The 17,642-nt window shown below is 43.1% G+C and overlaps 2 protein-coding genes across 2 annotated transcripts; one reads left to right on the top strand and one right to left on the bottom strand.

The window, feature by feature from the left end:
* Positions 1-289: 289 nt before the first annotated feature.
* On the bottom strand, positions 290-5,182 carry xab2 (XPA binding protein 2). Its single transcript, XM_037256923.1, has 19 exons — positions 5,147-5,182; positions 4,711-4,859; positions 4,447-4,570; positions 4,160-4,357; positions 3,952-4,086; positions 3,701-3,865; positions 3,437-3,581; positions 3,206-3,357; positions 2,983-3,102; positions 2,775-2,906; positions 2,480-2,611; positions 2,265-2,378; positions 2,022-2,184; positions 1,752-1,942; positions 1,487-1,609; positions 1,223-1,394; positions 1,020-1,146; positions 830-927; positions 290-741 (listed from the first exon to the last, which is right to left on the bottom strand). The coding sequence occupies exons 1-19, from the start codon at positions 5,180-5,182 to the stop codon at positions 680-682; spliced, it is 2,538 nt and encodes an 845-aa protein (XP_037112818.1). The 3' UTR covers positions 290-679.
* Positions 5,183-7,652: 2,470 nt separating this feature from the next.
* Positions 7,653-17,626, top strand: LOC119125811 (myosin heavy chain, fast skeletal muscle-like). The gene is made up of 41 exons (XM_037256678.1): positions 7,653-7,698; positions 7,991-8,033; positions 8,135-8,361; positions 8,441-8,584; positions 8,657-8,813; positions 8,903-8,930; positions 9,002-9,107; positions 9,185-9,277; positions 9,361-9,424; positions 9,506-9,604; positions 9,673-9,776; positions 9,865-10,003; positions 10,093-10,211; positions 10,293-10,442; positions 10,520-10,690; positions 10,773-11,079; positions 11,172-11,239; positions 11,329-11,416; positions 11,499-11,616; positions 11,721-11,844; positions 11,943-12,079; positions 12,173-12,428; positions 12,525-12,767; positions 12,856-13,032; positions 13,138-13,283; positions 13,370-13,460; positions 13,541-13,930; positions 14,182-14,308; positions 14,389-14,507; positions 14,663-14,859; positions 14,968-15,151; positions 15,230-15,395; positions 15,545-15,669; positions 15,793-16,101; positions 16,171-16,374; positions 16,454-16,579; positions 16,656-16,826; positions 16,915-17,019; positions 17,105-17,200; positions 17,279-17,410; positions 17,522-17,626. Exons 3-41 carry the CDS (start codon positions 8,155-8,157, stop codon positions 17,537-17,539), a joined length of 5,805 nt encoding a protein of 1,934 aa, XP_037112573.1. The 5' UTR covers positions 7,653-7,698; positions 7,991-8,033; positions 8,135-8,154; the 3' UTR covers positions 17,540-17,626.
* Positions 17,627-17,642: the final 16 nt, after the last annotated feature.

The following is a 17,642-nucleotide window of genomic DNA, read 5'->3' on the forward strand; positions in this document are numbered from 1 at the left end:
CATTTAAGTGACGTTATTCACCAACTATAAATTGGAAGGTTTTTTTCCAGTTGTTTTGAAGCCTTTATTCCAGTAACACCATGCCCGCAAGAAAGCAAATAGCAAGGATGCCTCATCACATGATGTTGATCGCCTTGCAGCCCACTGCAGTAACTTTGTAAGAGGATTACCTTCCAACTATGTTAATCTAATTATGAAAATATTTCTCCACTTGTTGGTACCTTTGGAAAAGTACAAAGTCCATCCCACACAGAATGTTCATTAAAGGGATGTAATAATCGTCTCTTAGTTTGGTTAAACAATTACACAAATTTAATCAATTCAAGGTAATATTACAATTCCTGTTACATATGACAATACAAGTACAAATGTTATTTCTTTGATTAAGGACAGAATTTTTAACAAAACACTATGACAAAATTCCACGAACCCAAACTATTCACCTGCCCAATTGCACGACCTGCTATCACATACTTGAGAAAGCCTGACCCACTGTGGTCATCACCCCAAAATGCATGTTACTTTCTCCAGGCAAAGTATGAAGGGCAGCCATGCGGTCATCAAAATTCTCATCAGTGAATGCAAGAATTTATACAAATTCACAAATGTATCTTTTATGACGTGAGGTTAAAAAGGACTACAATGTTACAAAAGTCACTAAGTGTTCTTGAGAAGTTGCTCAATCATCTTTCAGACCTCCATAGACAGCGGTGGGAACGCTCTTCTGTTCCAGCTGGACTTCTGTAAGTGGGAAGACAACAAGAGAGCGACATTAAGCAAGTAAGATCATCTTAAAAACAAACATTAGAAGCCTTGTCGTGATACTCACCCTCCGGGCCTTGCCCATCATCCTCGTCATCAATATCGATCTCATCGGGATTGGCTTGTTTGGCCAGCTCAGCCAACTCGCTGCGAGATGTGTCACTCCTGCGCATGCAGAAAACGAGTTTACTTTTTGTACACTCTGAAACATATTAGAATGTAGATCATTTTATGGGCATACAAGCAAAATAACGGACCTAATAAAGAGAATCTTTTCTTTTGGCTTGGTTTTATCCTGCTCTGCCTCTGCTGCAAGCTGCTGCGCTTTCTGCTCCAACATCTTCATGTCGTCAATTCCCAACTGGCCTGGAGCAAGATCAGACACTGGACACCCCCAAAAAAATGTGGTTGCAATTAATGACCGGTAACTAAATCGGAGCATTCAAAGCAGTCATCTTACCGGTGCCTGTAGAGCTTGTAGTGGCCTTCAGCATCTGAGATGACATGAAGTTGACCTGAGTATTGTACGTGGCCTGCACGCTGCGCTTGAGTCGGAGCATCTCTCTAATGGTGTCCTCGTTTCCATGGCGGATCTCAAATTCTTTCCACGTCTGCCAGAATACAGCAGTGACCTGAGGGAGAGGAGAGAAGGGAGGGGTTGAATTCATTTACGCGCAATTAATTGGTGAAAAAGGGACACGCTGCAGTGGGACGATGCTCCTACCCTGGGGTCGCAGATCTGAGAGCAGTAAGCATAGATAGCTCTGGCCCGATCGATTTCACCAAGTTTGCTCTCCATGTCGGCGAATCGCAAGCACATGTCCCTGGAATGCTCATCAGGGAGAACCTGGAGAAATAAAGGATTAATGATTTCGAACGATTGGCATAGTTGCGAGGAGTGCAGCGATAGAGCCCCCTAGTGTTCACATCGAGACACCACAACTGAAATCCCTTGGGTTCCATTCGACATGCTCAAATGAAACACGTACCTCAATAGCCTTCTGGTAAATGGCCCTGGTGTACGTGACGCCATATATTTCAGCCGCTCTCTTGATGTAGATATTGAACATCTGGTGTCGCTCCTCATTTTCCACCGCCTGCGTCGCTCTTTCGTAAACAGCCATGGCGTGACGAGCCAGTCCGTACTCCTCCTCCAGCTTGGCATAGAGAAGGTAGATGGCTGGAACACCGTGCAGGGTCAGTTATATATATAATATTAAATGCAGATGATAATTGGTGACTTTAAGAAAGCAACTCACTCTTGGCAAATTTAGCGGGGCAGCCGTCGAGAGCTTGCTCGAAGAGATCTCGGGCTCGCTCCAGCTTTTTGCCTCCGTATCGGTCAATGAACTTGGTGAGGTAAGTGTTCCAGATGTCGTAAACGTTTGGCCACTTGAAGAGGGCGATGCCACGCTCGTACGCCTGGCGGCAAAAGGGTTTAACGTGGACATTTAGGATCGTATGCAGAGGGCAACATTTACACATCATTGCCATGTTTTTACTTTGAAGCTCTCCTCAAAGTATTTGTGCTCTTCGAGGAACATGGCGTAGTTGATGACAATCTGTGGCGTGGCGATACGCAGGTCAATAATGCGGTCGTACACCGCTTTTGTGGACTGGAGAGAAGAAGAATTAGGCAACATGGTTGCAGTTCACAATTTCCCAATTTACTGGCTGCATTAAGGAACAAAAACCCAAAAGACATGCAGATACACACCTGGAATGTGCCAAGACTCTCTTCCAAGTCTGCCAACATGGACCAGACCTTCAAAGACTTGTAGACTCTATTTTGGACTGGCTCAGAGGCATCAAAGTACTCGGCCTTCTTGGATGGGATGGCTGTGGCTTTCTAAAGTCATCAAATGAAGGCAATTGCTCTAGCGCAGATTTTATGATATTGCGGCTATTTCCGCATTACACAAGTAGATATGTTCCACACACACACACGGGAAAAAAATTATGTGGCAAAGCCTCTGTAGAAGATTGACGCTAAATAAAAAGGCAAGTCTCACCCTCAGTATCCTCAGTGCCTGGTCGTAGTTTTCGTGCCGGAGTTCCATCTCGCCATACTCACACCAAACCGTGGCCAGGTCGTCCACCTGCTTGTAGTTCACCTTGGTGGCCTTCTCAAATATGGTCCTGGCCTAAATGACACAAAGCATTCCAAGTTTCCTCGCCGGAACTTTTCTATTGAGTATCCTCCAGGCTTGATGCACTTACATCATCCAGCTGCTCATTGTCCTCGTAGAATTTTGCAAAAGTGACCCAGAGTGTGTGGGGCTTCCCAGTGGCCTTTATGGCATCGACAGTCTGCACAGCCTCTGTGTAAGTGTTGATGATCTGTAGAGTGGGTGGAGGGGACATCACGTTTAAGTGCTGTGACAGAACCGACATTTTTGATTGTTTCTGGACTTTTCATTCGGGCACTCGTAAGTTGACTCACCTGTCGTGGAATGCCCTCGTACAGTTTTACACGTTTGTGCCATTCATGGACATTGTGAGGGTTCTGGCGCAACAGCACACTGTTGAGAAGAAGAGGCCGCCGTGTTATCAGCTCCTCAAAGCGGGCGAGTCGAAGCTCCAGGTCGATATCATCTTGGGGAGGGAAGAACAACGTGAAAGAACAAGTGAGACTGAGTAAAGAGGGGAGGGCTTTCGATGACTGCACACAAACCTTCTTCGTCCTGGCCCATCTCGGAGGTGGTCTCCATCTTGGCTGCAATCATGCTCTCCTCAAATTGGGCGTAACTGTCAAAGACTTGCGTGAAATCCCTGACAGTTACCACAGTAAGAATAGCCTCCTCATACACATCACGGGCCTAGAAGACATGATAAGAAGGTCAAGGTGTACCTCTCCATGGAGAGCAGGGACTATTTTTTGGAAGGAAAACTAGAAGAATATCCTTGGTTGTGCACTTTGGACAGTTTGTTTACAAACCTTTTCAAAGAGGCCACTTCTGATGTAATAATCCGCTAAGGAGCACCAAAGCTTGCCAAGCTGGTCCGTAAAGCGAGTAAGCCCGCCTCGGATGATGGCGCCAACATTTAGAGAAGTCACCTTGTCAGGGTTCTGAGAAATCAGGTCGCATAACTCGTGCCACAACTGCAACAACAAATATATCATAATGATACATTTGATATAGTTGAGTCATATATTGTCAAACTCTCAGGGAATGTAGAAAACCATACCTGGTAGTTAGACTTGCCTTCTTTGGACACAAAGCTTTCGTCATTGACTACAGCCGCTAGACGTACAGCAGCTTCATCCAAGCGGCCAACAGATTTTAAGTACTCAATGTATTCCTCTGTATTCTCTGGGGAAAGCTGCACATACACAAGTTGACATTTTTAACCAACACAAATCCACCAGTTATTACCAACTCTTTCTCGTCAGTACCTTAAGGTATCTGCGGTAGACTCGTATGGCCGTCTCAGGCAGGGGTAAGCTTCGGACAAAGCGAAGATAGAGAGGCCAGATACGTGGATGCTGAGTAACAGGAAGAGCTCGGAGCGCACGGTCAAATGATCGCCGACTCCTTGTGATCTCGCACTGCGACACTAGGAACAGGCAATAATCGGTCCATATCCTGGGCATCTGGAATCACAGCAGATAGATGGACAACTTCAGTAAACAACTTCTACATTTATTAAAATGTGTTAAATAATTGGTTGGCTCTTGATCACCTTGTGCATGAACACCAGCGCTCTTTCATGGCAGTTGTTAATTTCTTCAAACACTGGTTCATTGATACATTTCCCTTTGACTTGTTTCCTCCTTTCCCTCAGGTAATTGTACCATAGTTTATAACTGTGGGAAAGCATAATTGGGGGGGAACACTTGAGCACCATATTCTTTGCTTTTAGATTTAAATTATTACAGACAGGTAAAACAATAACGTCAAAAAAATCACTATCAGCAATACAGTGAAGATCTGAAGACGCATTTACCTTCCAGGCAACTCTTTCAGAGCCCGTTCATAGATCATATTGAGGACCGTTTTGGGCGCATTCTGTTTGAACTCGATGTAACGCATCCAGCACTTGACTGAATATGGATTTCTGATAATCTCCTCCTCATATGGGAGATCATCGTCCTCCTAATAAAGCGGGAAATCAAATCACATTCAATGGTGTAAGAGCTCAAGTTTGACAAAATCCCCACAACTGTTTACATACATTCGTAGGTACATATTTGGGGGGTAAAAGGTACACGTGTTCAACAATCAAACTGCGCTCATACAACAATCTTCATAATAAGTTTACTTCATCAGCGTCACGCACACACATAGCCTAGCACTGCAGCAACCGTTAGCGTTAGCTCATGGAAACACAGGAGGTTTTTTTTGTATATTTAGATAAACAGCGTAATCAAACTAAAACTTACAAACATAACATCCCGTTTCTTTTTTGCCGACGGCATCTCTACTACGGTAAATGGTGGGCTCAATGTAAATGTGTGCTGTTAGCTTTGGCTAACTTTAGCTCGCTAACTTTCCGAAGCGTGTAAGAAAGGCAACCTAAGGCTCACGTGATCTCCTGTGAGCCAATGATATTAGTGAATTTGCTGCAGCCGTAAAGACATCCCTTCTGCCGTAACACGTTACGTTGCATCCCCAAATGTCGCAGATCGAACACAATTGACCATTAATTGTAAATAGACATTACACTTTTATTGAATTAAAAGTATTGTTAAAGCTACATAACCACTTCCCAAATTATTATATTTCATTCACTTTCAGACGTACATTCAAAATAGTAATAGTTTCAGTATTTTAATAGCTATTTTATCATTTGTAACAAATAAGTAGGTAAAATAAACAGGTATAAAATAACTAAATTAATTAAAATTTGGTTAAAATTACACATTTTTCTTGGTCCGTGACTTGCCTGTTAGATATGCATCATTCAATAATCAATCAGCCTGAGTATAATCCTTAGAAAAAAGAAACCGCCCTCGTGTTAATACCCAAAGTGTCTGAGGCCAAAGGTTGCTTCGGGTCAGATGTTAAATATCATCTGACAGTAGTCGCCTCTAACCCACCAGAAACGATGCCCGTGCCTGGTTGACTACATTCATTATTTTTGGCAATATTCTAGAATGATTGAATGTTTACAATCATTTAAAAGAAAATAAACAAGATAAATGGATGTCAGAAGTGTCCACAAATAGATAGGAGGCGGGAGACTCTGACCCACTTGGTCATATATGTCCCCCTTTGGAATTTGCTCTTAACATATAGTTTGAAATCCAGCACGGAATAAAGAGAATAAGAATAAAGAGTATCACTACTATTTATACGTATTGGGCATCTTTTTTCCCACTACATATAAATCATCTGGTGGCTCCCGCTTGTCATTTGTCACAATTAATAGACCGGAATTTGACTCAAGGCTGCTATAATGTTGAACAAATTATTTTCAGGGTATACTGTTTATGCTACACCAGATCCCTTCATTAGGTTACTAATCTGCACAATAAAATTGGATCTGGCACAAGCGAAATTTCAAAGTTCACCTTTTTCAAACTAAAGCTTAAACTATGACTCTAAAAGTGGCCACAAAATGTTCCTCTTTGAAAGCATTTACAACGTACGTAGGTTTTTAATCTTGTTTGCCAAAAAAAAAATATATACTCTATTTGGGTCGTACTGAAAAATCCTCTTGTATAACGTTTTCATATATTTCAAAAATAATTTGTGCGATAAACATTAGAAAGGCTGATGCCACGATACCATGAAGGCATGTTAATTTATAATCTTGGTTTGTCTTAACTGTCAGAGGGTCGAAATCTGAGCTTTTTTGTCACGGAGCAGATGCCCTGCAGACGTGGCATTTCAATCAACGATGTTCTGGTTCACAAGCAAACATTTTGTTGATTTAAGTTTTATTTTTACACATGTTACAATCATACTTCTCCAAGGTCTTTAAGCCAGCTGGAAATCCAATTTGGAGCCAACCGCGTATCAAAGTCAGGGTCGTGTCATTGATAAGGACAGCGATTTACCATCTCAACATCATCCTTAGAATCAAATGAATTCCAAGGATGAAGCTCTTGGATATTCGAGTGGGACTTAATATAGGTCTAGTTGGCAGATGGTCCACAATACCTTCTAAGGGATGGCGTCTCAAGCACTTGAACTTTAAATCTGTTTGACTTTAATAGAGGCAGACGAGTAGGACAAGTGTTCTGCAACTATATCTCACAAGCAGATGGGTTCCAAATTGTTGGCTACCTATGCGAGACAGACGTAAAGGCAGCTGATCTTGTAAATAAGTGTAATAAAAATTTGTCAAGTAAGCCAGATTCTAAATGTATTCCAGTTTTTTGATTGGAGCAAAGTAGGACTTTAAAGATTGCTTGATGGATTCATAGCCATCGTCATCAATTTGGAGAAATTCTTCAGCCATTACTGTCACACCTAACATTTTATTGGCTTAGCTCAAGTATTTCTGTCCAGATGAGTTACTTGTATTACATACCGTATCGGTTCCAAACCAAATCAAAGTATTATAATGTTACGATAATTGTTTTATTTATCTAGTCATAAAAAAATATCCTATAAAATGTGGGTTATGATTTCAACGACTTCAAACATTGTCAAGCACCGTAACTTAACACTTGTGACATTTGCATCTCGGAAAGGGCATTTTAGGTGCTCATGAATAAAAAAACATGATGAAAATCATTGTTTTAATTTTGGGTGTGTCATCACTATTTCCTATCTGCTGTACTACAGACATTTTTGGTTTACAGTTTCATGTTCAGACAGAAAAAGCTTCGCGAAGCTCGTGTGTCAGAGGATGTCCGTCATGATGAGAGAGATACATGCCCAAATCGAGTTGTGATCATCTGCTGACATGCTCATGTCCCGCCTATATAAACGCAAACGCTTCACATCCACTGACAACTGACAGGCAGGCTTCTCACCAACCCAGGTTTGTGCTGTTCACGCTGTTTATTATCCGAATACCTTTTTTTTTAATTTTTTTTTTTTATTAAACAGTTTGATGTGTCATAGACTTTAACATTTAATGATTTGAAAAATTCTTTAGTTGATTTTAGACCAGCAGTAAGGCTTAGTACTCTTTTAACAGCTCATTCTATATTTAAGCTAACTGTTAATGAAGCTAATAAATATATAAAGTAAAAAATATTTTATTAATTTTACAAATTGAATTTTACTGTAACTGTGATCGTTTCTGATTTTTTTTTTATCACTGCTTTCAGGCAAGCGCCAAAATACTGCGCCCCACGTTCTTGTTTAAGTGAGGTATGATGTTACGATATTAGGCACACGGCCATTATTATTTGTAAAACTGTCTCGTACGTGAAAATCAAGACATTTCAATTCATAGTTATTCTTTGTTTCAGTCTCAAATAAAGGTGCCATTATGGGGGACAAGGACATGGCTAGCTTTGGGGCGGCGTCTGTTTTCCTCCGCAAACCAGAGAAGGAGAGGATTGAGGCTCAGAATACACCTTTTGATGCTAAAACGGCATACTTTGTGACTGTTCCTGATGAGATGTACCTCAAGGGCAAACTCGTCAAGAAAGAGGGTGGCAAAGCCACCGTTGAAGTTCTTGGAGTTCCTGGAAAGGTGCAAAATTTATAGTGTGAAAAATGTCCATGTGATAGAATTCTATCATTTTTTAAAATAATTTATTTTCTATTGATAGTCAGTCACCGTCAAAGAGGATGAGATTCATCCCATGAACCCTCCCAAGTTCGACAAAATTGAGGACATGGCTATGATGACCCACCTCAACGAGCCTTGTGTGCTGTATAACCTCAAAGAGCGTTATGCGTCATGGATGATCTACGTGAGTTTTCACGATCTAGCAATCTGTATTTCTTAACGCTACATGTCTAACTTCTCATGGCTACTTCTGCAGACCTACTCTGGGTTGTTCTGCGTCGTGGTGAATCCCTACAAGTGGCTTCCGGTGTACGACGCTACATGCGTATCAGCGTACAGAGGCAAGAAGAGGATTGAAGCCCCGCCCCACATCTTCTCCATCTCTGACAACGCCTATCAGTTCATGCTCACTGGTAACAATTTTTTGATCAAGTCCTGAAACCACGACATTGTAGTAGCTACAATTAATAGCTAATATTTTTGGCTACTTCTCTCATTTTAGACCGTGAAAATCAGTCCATTCTGATCACGTAAGTCATGAAAACAACTATTTTATTTGAAATTTTGAGACACTGCACTGAAATATCCTTATCTTCTCCAGTGGAGAATCCGGTGCCGGAAAGACTGTCAACACCAAGCGTGTCATCCAGTACTTTGCAACAATTGCAGTTGCTGGAGTCAAAAAGGGTGAGCCTGGGAAGATTCAGGTAAAACTACAATTATACTCAAAAGAGCATGGTCGCTCCTAAAAATCTTTGTTGACGGTATGGTTGTGCTTTTGTAGGGTTCTCTGGAAGATCAAATCATTGCAGCCAACCCCCTGCTGGAGGCCTACGGTAATGCCAAGACCGTAAGGAACGACAACTCGTCCCGTTTCGTAAGTAGCTCAATCAGAACGCTTTAATTTCCGCATGTTGACTGTCAAAGACAAAAACTGACACGTTCCTGGTCAACATTTAGGGTAAATTCATCAGAATCCACTTTGGCTCTACTGGCAAGCTGGCCTCTGCTGATATTGAAACTTGTGAGTTTTCAGACCCCACGTGAGTGGCCAAAAAAATGTTGGCTACAAATAAATCCTCATGTGTGTCTAACAAATGGTCAGATCTGCTGGAGAAGTCCCGCGTCACCTTCCAGCTGTCAGCTGAGAGGAGCTACCATATCTTCTATCAGCTGATGACAGGACACAAGCCTGAGCTGCTCGGTATGCCACGATAAATAAAACCCAAAAATGTATAAAATTGAAAATATACTCACTGAACTTCATTCCAGAGGCCCTTCTGATCACCACCAATCCGTATGACTATCCGATGATCAGTCAGGGTGAAATCACTGTGAAGAGCATTGATGACATTGAGGAGTTCATCGCAACAGATGTAAGGATACAATTCAAACACTATTAATGAGGTTCGTGCAATACGAGAATGAGAATCCAACTCTAACTGTGGTTAATGTACATTGCAGACAGCTATCGACATCCTGGGATTCACTGGGGAAGAGAAACTCGGCATCTACAAGCTGACTGGTGCTGTGCTGCATCATGGCAACATGAAATTCAAGCAGAAGCAGCGTGAGGAGCAGGCGGAACCTGACGGCACCGAGGGTATGTCATGAGTATTTTAGGAACTGTACCAAGTGTTGAATATAAAGCAGCATTCATGTCTAAACTGACTGTAAAATGTCTCTTCTTAGTGGCTGACAAGATTGCCTATCTTTTGGGCTTGAACTCGGCCGATATGCTGAAAGCTTTGTGTTATCCCAGAGTCAAAGTTGGGAATGAATATGTGACCAAAGGTCAGACCGTCCCACAGGTAAAAAAAAATAAAATTGAGACTCCGTTATAACTTCCATATTGAACAAAACAAATTGTAACCTTAACATCTCTTTACTAGGTCAACAATTCTGTGTCAGCTCTGTGCAAATCTATCTATGAGAAAATGTTCTTGTGGATGGTCATCCGTATCAACGAGATGTTGGACACAAAGCAGCCAAGACAGTTCTTCATTGGAGTGTTGGATATCGCTGGATTTGAGATCTTTGATGTGAGTGACACAACATTCGAATCAGTTCAGACAAACACATCAGTAGCTTAATAAGGTATAATATCTGTATTCTGTAGTTCAACAGCTTGGAGCAACTGTGCATCAACTTCACCAATGAGAAACTGCAACAGTTCTTCAACCACCACATGTTTGTCCTGGAGCAAGAGGAATACAAGAAAGAAGGCATTGAATGGGAGTTCATTGACTTTGGTATGGACTTGGCGGCTTGCATTGAGCTTATTGAGAAGGTGAGAGACATACTGTGTATGTCAACATTCAATTTGATTCAAAATCTTGATTTGTAAGTATCTGACAAATACTCTTCTTCAGCCAATGGGCATCTTCTCCATCCTTGAAGAGGAATGCATGTTCCCCAAGGCCTCTGACACCACCTTCAAGAACAAGTTGCATGACCAGCATCTTGGCAAAACCAAGGCCTTTGAGAAGCCGAAGCCCGCAAAGGGCAAGGCTGAGGCCCACTTCTCACTGGTTCACTACGCCGGTACCGTGGACTACAATATCAATGGTTGGTTGGACAAGAACAAGGACCCGTTGAATGACTCCGTTGTCCAGCTCTACCAGAAGGCAGCAAACAAACTGCTGGCTATGTTGTATGTCGCCCATAATGCCGCTGAAGGTATGAAGCTCATTTGGTTGCTGTCAATTCAGCAATTGCATTGACATTGAATATGCAGGTTCAATAAAACTATTACATATTTTCAAAATTAGAATCTGGTGCAAAGAAGGGAGGAAAGAAGAAGGGTGGTTCTTTCCAGACTGTCTCTGCTCTATTCAGGGTAACATAAGAAAAACCCTGAAAGAAATAGATGACTTTTCCATCAATTTCTGTTGACATTAAAAAGAACTGTTCTATTCTGCGTCACAGGAGAACTTGGGCAAGCTGATGACCAACTTGAGGAGCACTCATCCTCACTTTGTGCGTTGCCTGATTCCCAACGAATCAAAAACCCCAGGTTTGATGTTTTACTTAAAAGCCATTTTCCTGAACTGTAGCCAGAACCCAACCCAGAAATAACTGAAGTCTTTTGCATTCAGGTCTGATGGAGAACTTCTTGGTCATCCACCAGCTGAGGTGTAACGGTGTGCTTGAGGGCATCAGAATCTGCAGAAAGGGCTTCCCCAGCAGAATCCTCTATGCTGATTTCAAGCAGAGGTAACTGTAAATTTGTTCAAATGTCATCACTGAAAGTGAGACACTAGGTAAAAAACCAAACAAATACAATGTCCTGTGATTAACCACCCAGCCTTCTTTCACAGATACAAAGTCTTGAATGCCAGCGTCATTCCTGAAGGTCAGTTCATTGACAATAAGAAAGCTTCAGAGAAACTGCTGGGCTCCATTGATGTGGATCACACTCAGTATAGATTTGGACACACAAAGGTGCATTTCCAGAGTAACAAATGGAAAAAGAAGACATACCACATATTCTGCTGGATAGATATTTGCTAAAGACGTATTTACTTCAATTGCTGATCTAGGTGTTCTTCAAAGCTGGTCTGCTGGGTACCCTGGAGGAGCTGAGAGATGAGAAACTGGCTGCATTGGTGACCATGACTCAGGCTCTCTCCAGAGGATATGTCATGAGGAAAGAGTTTGTGAAGATGATGGAGAGGAGGTAAGTCTATTGTCATTTAGTGTACATCCAACCAACAGCAGTCCCCAAAAATATACCGCAATAAAATACCCTTCTGTTCCTTTCCTCCCTCAGAGAATCTATTTTCAGCATCCAGTACAACCTCCGTTCCTTCATGAATGTGAAAAACTGGCCGTGGCTGAAGCTGTACTTCAAGGTCAAGCCTCTCCTGAAGAGTGCCGAAACTGAGAAAGAGCTGGCGCAGATGAAGGAGAATTATGATAAGATGCAATCAGACTTGGCTACGGCTCTGGGCAAAAAGAAGGAACTGGAGGAGAAAATGGTGTCCTTGCTGCAGGAGAAGAATGACCTGCAACTGCAAATCTCAGCGGTAAGGGAAATAGTAGATACTTAGTACATGGCATACTCTGCAAAGACCTGCACAAAATACAGTCTCAAATTGTGTACATTCTTCATTTGCATCTAGGAAGGTGAGCACCTTTCAGATGCTGAGGAAAGATGCGAGGGGCTCATTAAGAGCAAGATCCAGCTCGAGGCCAAAGTCAAAGAGACAGCCGAGAGACTGGAAGATGAAGAAGAAATCAATGCTGAACTGACTGCTAAGAAGAGGAAGCTGGAGGATGAATGCTCAGAGCTGAAGAAGGATATTGATGATATGGAACTCACCTTGGCTAAAGTGGAAAAGGAGAAACACGCCACTGAAAATAAGGTCAACTTCGACTCAGTTTATATTTATTACAGTCACAACTAAATCAAGTACTTGCCTTAAATACTTGAACAAAATCACAATCTTTCAGGTGAAAAACCTGACAGAGGAGTTGGCAACTCAAGATGAGGCTATTGCCAAGTTGACAAAGGAGAAGAAAGCCCTCCAAGAGGCTCACCAACAAACACTGGACGATCTGCAGGCAGAGGAAGACAAAGTCAACACTCTGACCAAGGCCAAGACAAAGCTGGAACAGCAAGTGGACGACGTAAGAACACCACAGTGGCCACATAAATGATTCAAGTGGACTGTCATCTGTGTTATATTATTCAAAGATTACTCATTTACATTACCCAAAAATGACTTGTCACAGCTTGAGGGCTCCCTGGAACAAGAGAAGAAGCTCCGCATGGACCTTGAGAGAGCCAAGAGGAAGCTTGAGGGTGACCTGAAACTGGCCCAGGAATCCATAATGGATCTGGAGAATGATAAACAACAATCAGATGAAAAAATCAAGAAGTAAGAGAAAGAATCATATGGTAACCAGTGGTTTTGTTGATTCCTGCTGCAAAGATGTAGCATGTCTTTGTCCTTTCTACTCAAAGGAAAGACTTTGAGACCAGTCAGCTCCTCAGCAAGATTGAGGATGAACAGTCTCTTGGTGCTCAGCTCCAAAAGAAGATCAAGGAACTCCAGGTACGTTGCTCACCTAATTACACTTGCCGTGAGAAGCTCTCATTGGGTTTCAGTCAATACAGTAATATCGTCCTACCTAGGCTCGTATTGAGGAGCTGGAAGAGGAGATCGAGGCTGAGAGGGCCGCCCGGGCCAAGGTGGAGAAGCAGAGGTCTGACCTCTCCAGGGAACTGGAGGAGATTAGCGAAAGGCTTGAGGAAGCCGGTGGAGCAACGGCCGCTCAGATTGAGATGAACAAAAAGCGGGAGGCTGAGTTCCAGAAGCTGCGTCGGGATCTTGAAGAGTCCACCCTGCAGCATGAGGCGACGGCCGCCGCTCTCCGCAAGAAGCAGGCTGACAGCGTGGCAGAGTTGGGCGAGCAGCTCGACAACCTCCAGCGTGTCAAGCAGAAGCTGGAGAAGGAAAAGAGCGAGTACAAGATGGAGATTGACGACCTCGCCAGCAACATGGAGACTGTTGCCAAATCCAAGGCAAGGATATTTCCATGAGGGTGACATTTTTATCTGAATTACAATCACATCATGCTAAATATTGAGAATTCAATTACCGTAATTTTCGGACTATAAGTCGCGGTTTTCTTTCATAGTTTGGGTGGGGGGGCGACTTATACTCAGGAGCGACTTATATACATATATATGGGTTTTTTTCACTTTTTTGGGCATTTTATGGCTGGTGCGACTTATACTCCGGTGCGACTTATAGTCCGAAAATTACGGTACAGAGTAACTTGGAGAAAATGGCCAGAAGCCTTGAAGACCAGCTGGCAGAGCTCAAGACCAAATATGACGAGAATTTCCGTCAGTTCAATGACATGAGTGCCCAGAGGGCAAGGCTCCAAACAGAAAATGGTAAGTCAGAAGATAACATGATCTTATATTATTAGATTTGGCCTTCATGTTCATTGATCCCTTGTCACTTTCCTTTTTAGGTGAGTTTTCACGCCAGCTTGAGGAGAAAGAAGCTCTGGTTTCCCAGCTCACCAGGGGCAAGCAGGCTTACACTCAGCAGATTGAGGAACTCAAGCGACTTGTTGAGGAGGAAGTGAAGGTAAATTCTGAATGGATATCCTGATCCTTTAAGACAGAACTGGTAACATCTATGTTTCATCTGATATGACCATATTTGAAAGATCCATATTAAAAAGGCTACAATAAAATAGTACATCGACTTCAACAAATAGCAATTGTTTGTTTGCTCATCAGGCCAAGAATGCCCTGGCTCATGCAGTGCAGTCTTCCCGTCATGATTGCGATCTGCTCAGAGAGCAATATGAGGAGGAGCAGGAGGCTAAAGCTGAACTGCAGCGAGGAATGTCCAAGGCCAATAGTGAGGTGGCACAGTGGAGGTCTAAGTATGAGACCGATGCTATCCAGCGCACTGAGGAGCTGGAGGAGGCCAAGTAAGTACAGTAATTTAGACACTCTTCGACACTCCGAGTGTTACGTGTTTTCTGAGTAGCTATATTTCTGCTCATAAATGACAACCGAAAAATCTTTGCCCATTACAGGAAGAAGCTTGCCCAGCGTCTCCAGGATGCCGAGGAGTCCATTGAGGCTGTGAACTCCAAGTGTGCCTCTTTGGAGAAGACCAAGCAGAGGCTCCAGGCTGAGGTGGAGGACCTCATGATTGATGTGGAGAGAGCTAATGCCCTGGCTGCTAACCTTGACAAGAAGCAGAGGAACTTTGATAAGGTGAACGAGCGATTAAAGGTTCTGAGTGAAGTACAGTAGTTCAAAGTACTTCAATGCAAAACATTTAAAATTGTCCAGGTCCTGGCTGAATGGAAGCAGAAGTTTGAGGAGGGCCAAGCAGAACTGGAAGGATCCCAGAAGGAGGCCCGTTCTCTCAGCACTGAGCTGTTCAAGATGAAGAACTCTTATGAGGAGGCCTTGGATCAGCTGGAGACCTTGAAGAGGGAGAACAAGAATCTGCAGCGTGAGTTATTCCTTCTTAAAGTGGATGAAATGATATGCGTTAGAATCTTGTACTTCCTAAGAACATCATGGGAATTTTTTCAATTGGAAAAAAAAAATGGTGTAAAAGGAAGGATTTGCCATTCATTTATTATGTTTACTAATATTTAGAGGAAATCTCCGACCTGACTGAACAAATTGGTCAGAGTGGAAAATGCATCCATGAGCTAGAAAAGGCCAAAAAGACTGTTGAGGGTGAGAAGGCTGAAATTCAGGCAGCACTGGAAGAGGCAGAGGTAAAACAAATTTTCTCAAATGTCTTGATTTGATGTGACTGTGCTAACAAATGGATTTCTTTACTTGGTTCGATAAGATGTAACTTGGGTAACCAAAGGCAATGTCCCAACCATTCCCTTCAGGGAGCACTGGAGCACGAGGAAGCCAAGATTCTCCGCGTTCAGCTCGAGCTCAACCAAATCAAAGGCGAGGTTGACAGGAAGCTTGCAGAGAAGGATGAGGAGATGGAGCAGATCAAGAGGAACAGCCAAAGAGTGATCGACTCCATGCAGAGCACGCTGGACGCTGAGGTCAGGAGCAGGAACGATGCCCTGAGGCTCAAGAAGAAGATGGAGGGAGACCTCAACGAGATGGAGATTCAGCTGAGCCACGCCAACAGACAATCTGCTGAAGCCCAGAAGCAACTGAGGAATGTCCAGGGACAACTCAAGGTGAGGTCTTTACTCAATGTATATAAAATACGAATGGGCATAGAAATTACTATTTACTTTTTTTGTCAGGATGCCCAACTGCACCTTGATGAGGCTATTCGAGGACAGGAAGAAATGAAGGAGCAGGCTGCCATGGTGGAGCGCAGGAACGGCCTGATGCTGGCTGAAATTGAGGAGTTGAGAGTCGCTCTGGAACAGACGGATAGATGCCGCAAAGTGGCCGAGCAGGAGCTGGTTGACGCTAGCGAGCGTGTCGGACTGCTTCACTCTCAGGTTCGTGCTCAGTAGTTCTAAAGTCTTTCACTTTCGGATACAAAACGGTTCTAATTCATAATTCATTTGTCACATTCAGAACACTAGCCTGATCAACACCAAGAAGAAGCTGGAGGGTGACTTCGTTCAGGTTCAAGGTGAAGTTGAAGATGCTGTTCAGGAGGCACGAAATGCTGAGGAGAAGGCCAAAAAGGCCATCACTGATGTGAGTGAGAACGTGAACACCGACCTGCCAATGGAATCAATATTTTGAAATATCAAAACAACACTCTTGATTTCAGGCTGCCATGATGGCCGAGGAGCTGAAGAAGGAGCAGGACACCAGCGCTCACCTGGAGAGGATGAAGAAGAACCTGGAGGTGACTGTCAAGGACCTGCAGCATCGCCTGGATGAGGCCGAGAGCCTCGCCATGAAGGGTGGCAAGAAGCAACTCCAGAAACTGGAGGCTAGGGTATGAACTATAATCTCCATGCATCCCGTTATAAACACTATATTCCACTGTACACTACATTGTAAAATACAAACGCACCACATCATAGGTGCGTGAGCTGGAATCAGAGGTTGATGCCGAACAGAGACGTGGAGCCGACGCTATTAAAGGAGTCCGTAAATATGAGAGGAGAGTGAAGGAGCTGACCTACCAGGTATAACTACCTCAAGCTCAACAAAAACAAAACTTGTAGTTCATAAAAGTCTTTTCTTACTGACTATGCAATCCTTTCTCTATAGACTGAGGAGGACAAGAAGAACAACAGCAGACTTCAGGATCTGGTGGACAAACTGCAATTGAAAGTCAAGTCTTACAAGAGACAGGCTGAAGAGGCTGTAAGTTAAATTGCGTAGATCTTAAGATTCTGCAGCTGACTTTACCGTAACCGTGATTGTTGCCTATTTGAAACACAGGAGGAGCAGGCCAACACTCACATGTCAAGGTACAGGAAGGTCCAGCATGAGATGGAAGAGGCTCAGGAGCGTGCTGACATCGCCGAGTCCCAGGTCAACAAGCTGAGGGCCAAGAGCCGTGATATTGGCAAGGTAACATTTGGGCAACTGCAATCATGCGAGAAGCAATCTCTGTGCGCGTTATTGTTGTTGTTTTGAATCAGGTCCTATGACTGATTTTTTTCTTTTTCGTTTTCTTTGTAGAGCGACTCCGCTGAGTAAGAAGAGCACGAAGATGCCTTTAAAAAGCAAGCATAAAATATGCTGTGATTAAGGGTTCATCAATAAAGTATATATTTATCACTACTATCTTGAATCTTTGGAT

This window comes from Syngnathus acus, chromosome 8 (assembly GCF_901709675.1).
Source record: "Syngnathus acus chromosome 8, fSynAcu1.2, whole genome shotgun sequence".
Taxonomy (NCBI): domain Eukaryota; kingdom Metazoa; phylum Chordata; class Actinopteri; order Syngnathiformes; family Syngnathidae; genus Syngnathus; species Syngnathus acus.

Excerpts from the sequence above, each read along its gene's own strand:
- xab2 (XM_037256923.1), bottom strand. The coding sequence starts at position 5,182 with ATGCCGTCGGCAAAAAAGAAACGGGATGTTATGTTT. Across the intron at positions 2,612-2,774 it reads AGGCACTGAGGATACTGAGG|AAAGCCACAGCCATCCCATC; the intron begins GTGAGACTTGCC and ends TGATGACTTTAG. Across the intron at positions 928-1,019 it reads GAAAAGATTCTCTTTATTAG|GAGTGACACATCTCGCAGCG; the intron begins GTCCGTTATTTT and ends CTGCATGCGCAG.
- LOC119125811 (XM_037256678.1), top strand. The coding sequence starts at position 8,155 with ATGGGGGACAAGGACATGGCTAGCTTTGGGGCGGCGTCTGTTTTCCTC. Across the intron at positions 16,580-16,655 it reads CCAAAAAGGCCATCACTGAT|GCTGCCATGATGGCCGAGGA; the intron begins GTGAGTGAGAAC and ends TCTTGATTTCAG. Across the intron at positions 17,201-17,278 it reads AGAGACAGGCTGAAGAGGCT|GAGGAGCAGGCCAACACTCA; the intron begins GTAAGTTAAATT and ends TTTGAAACACAG.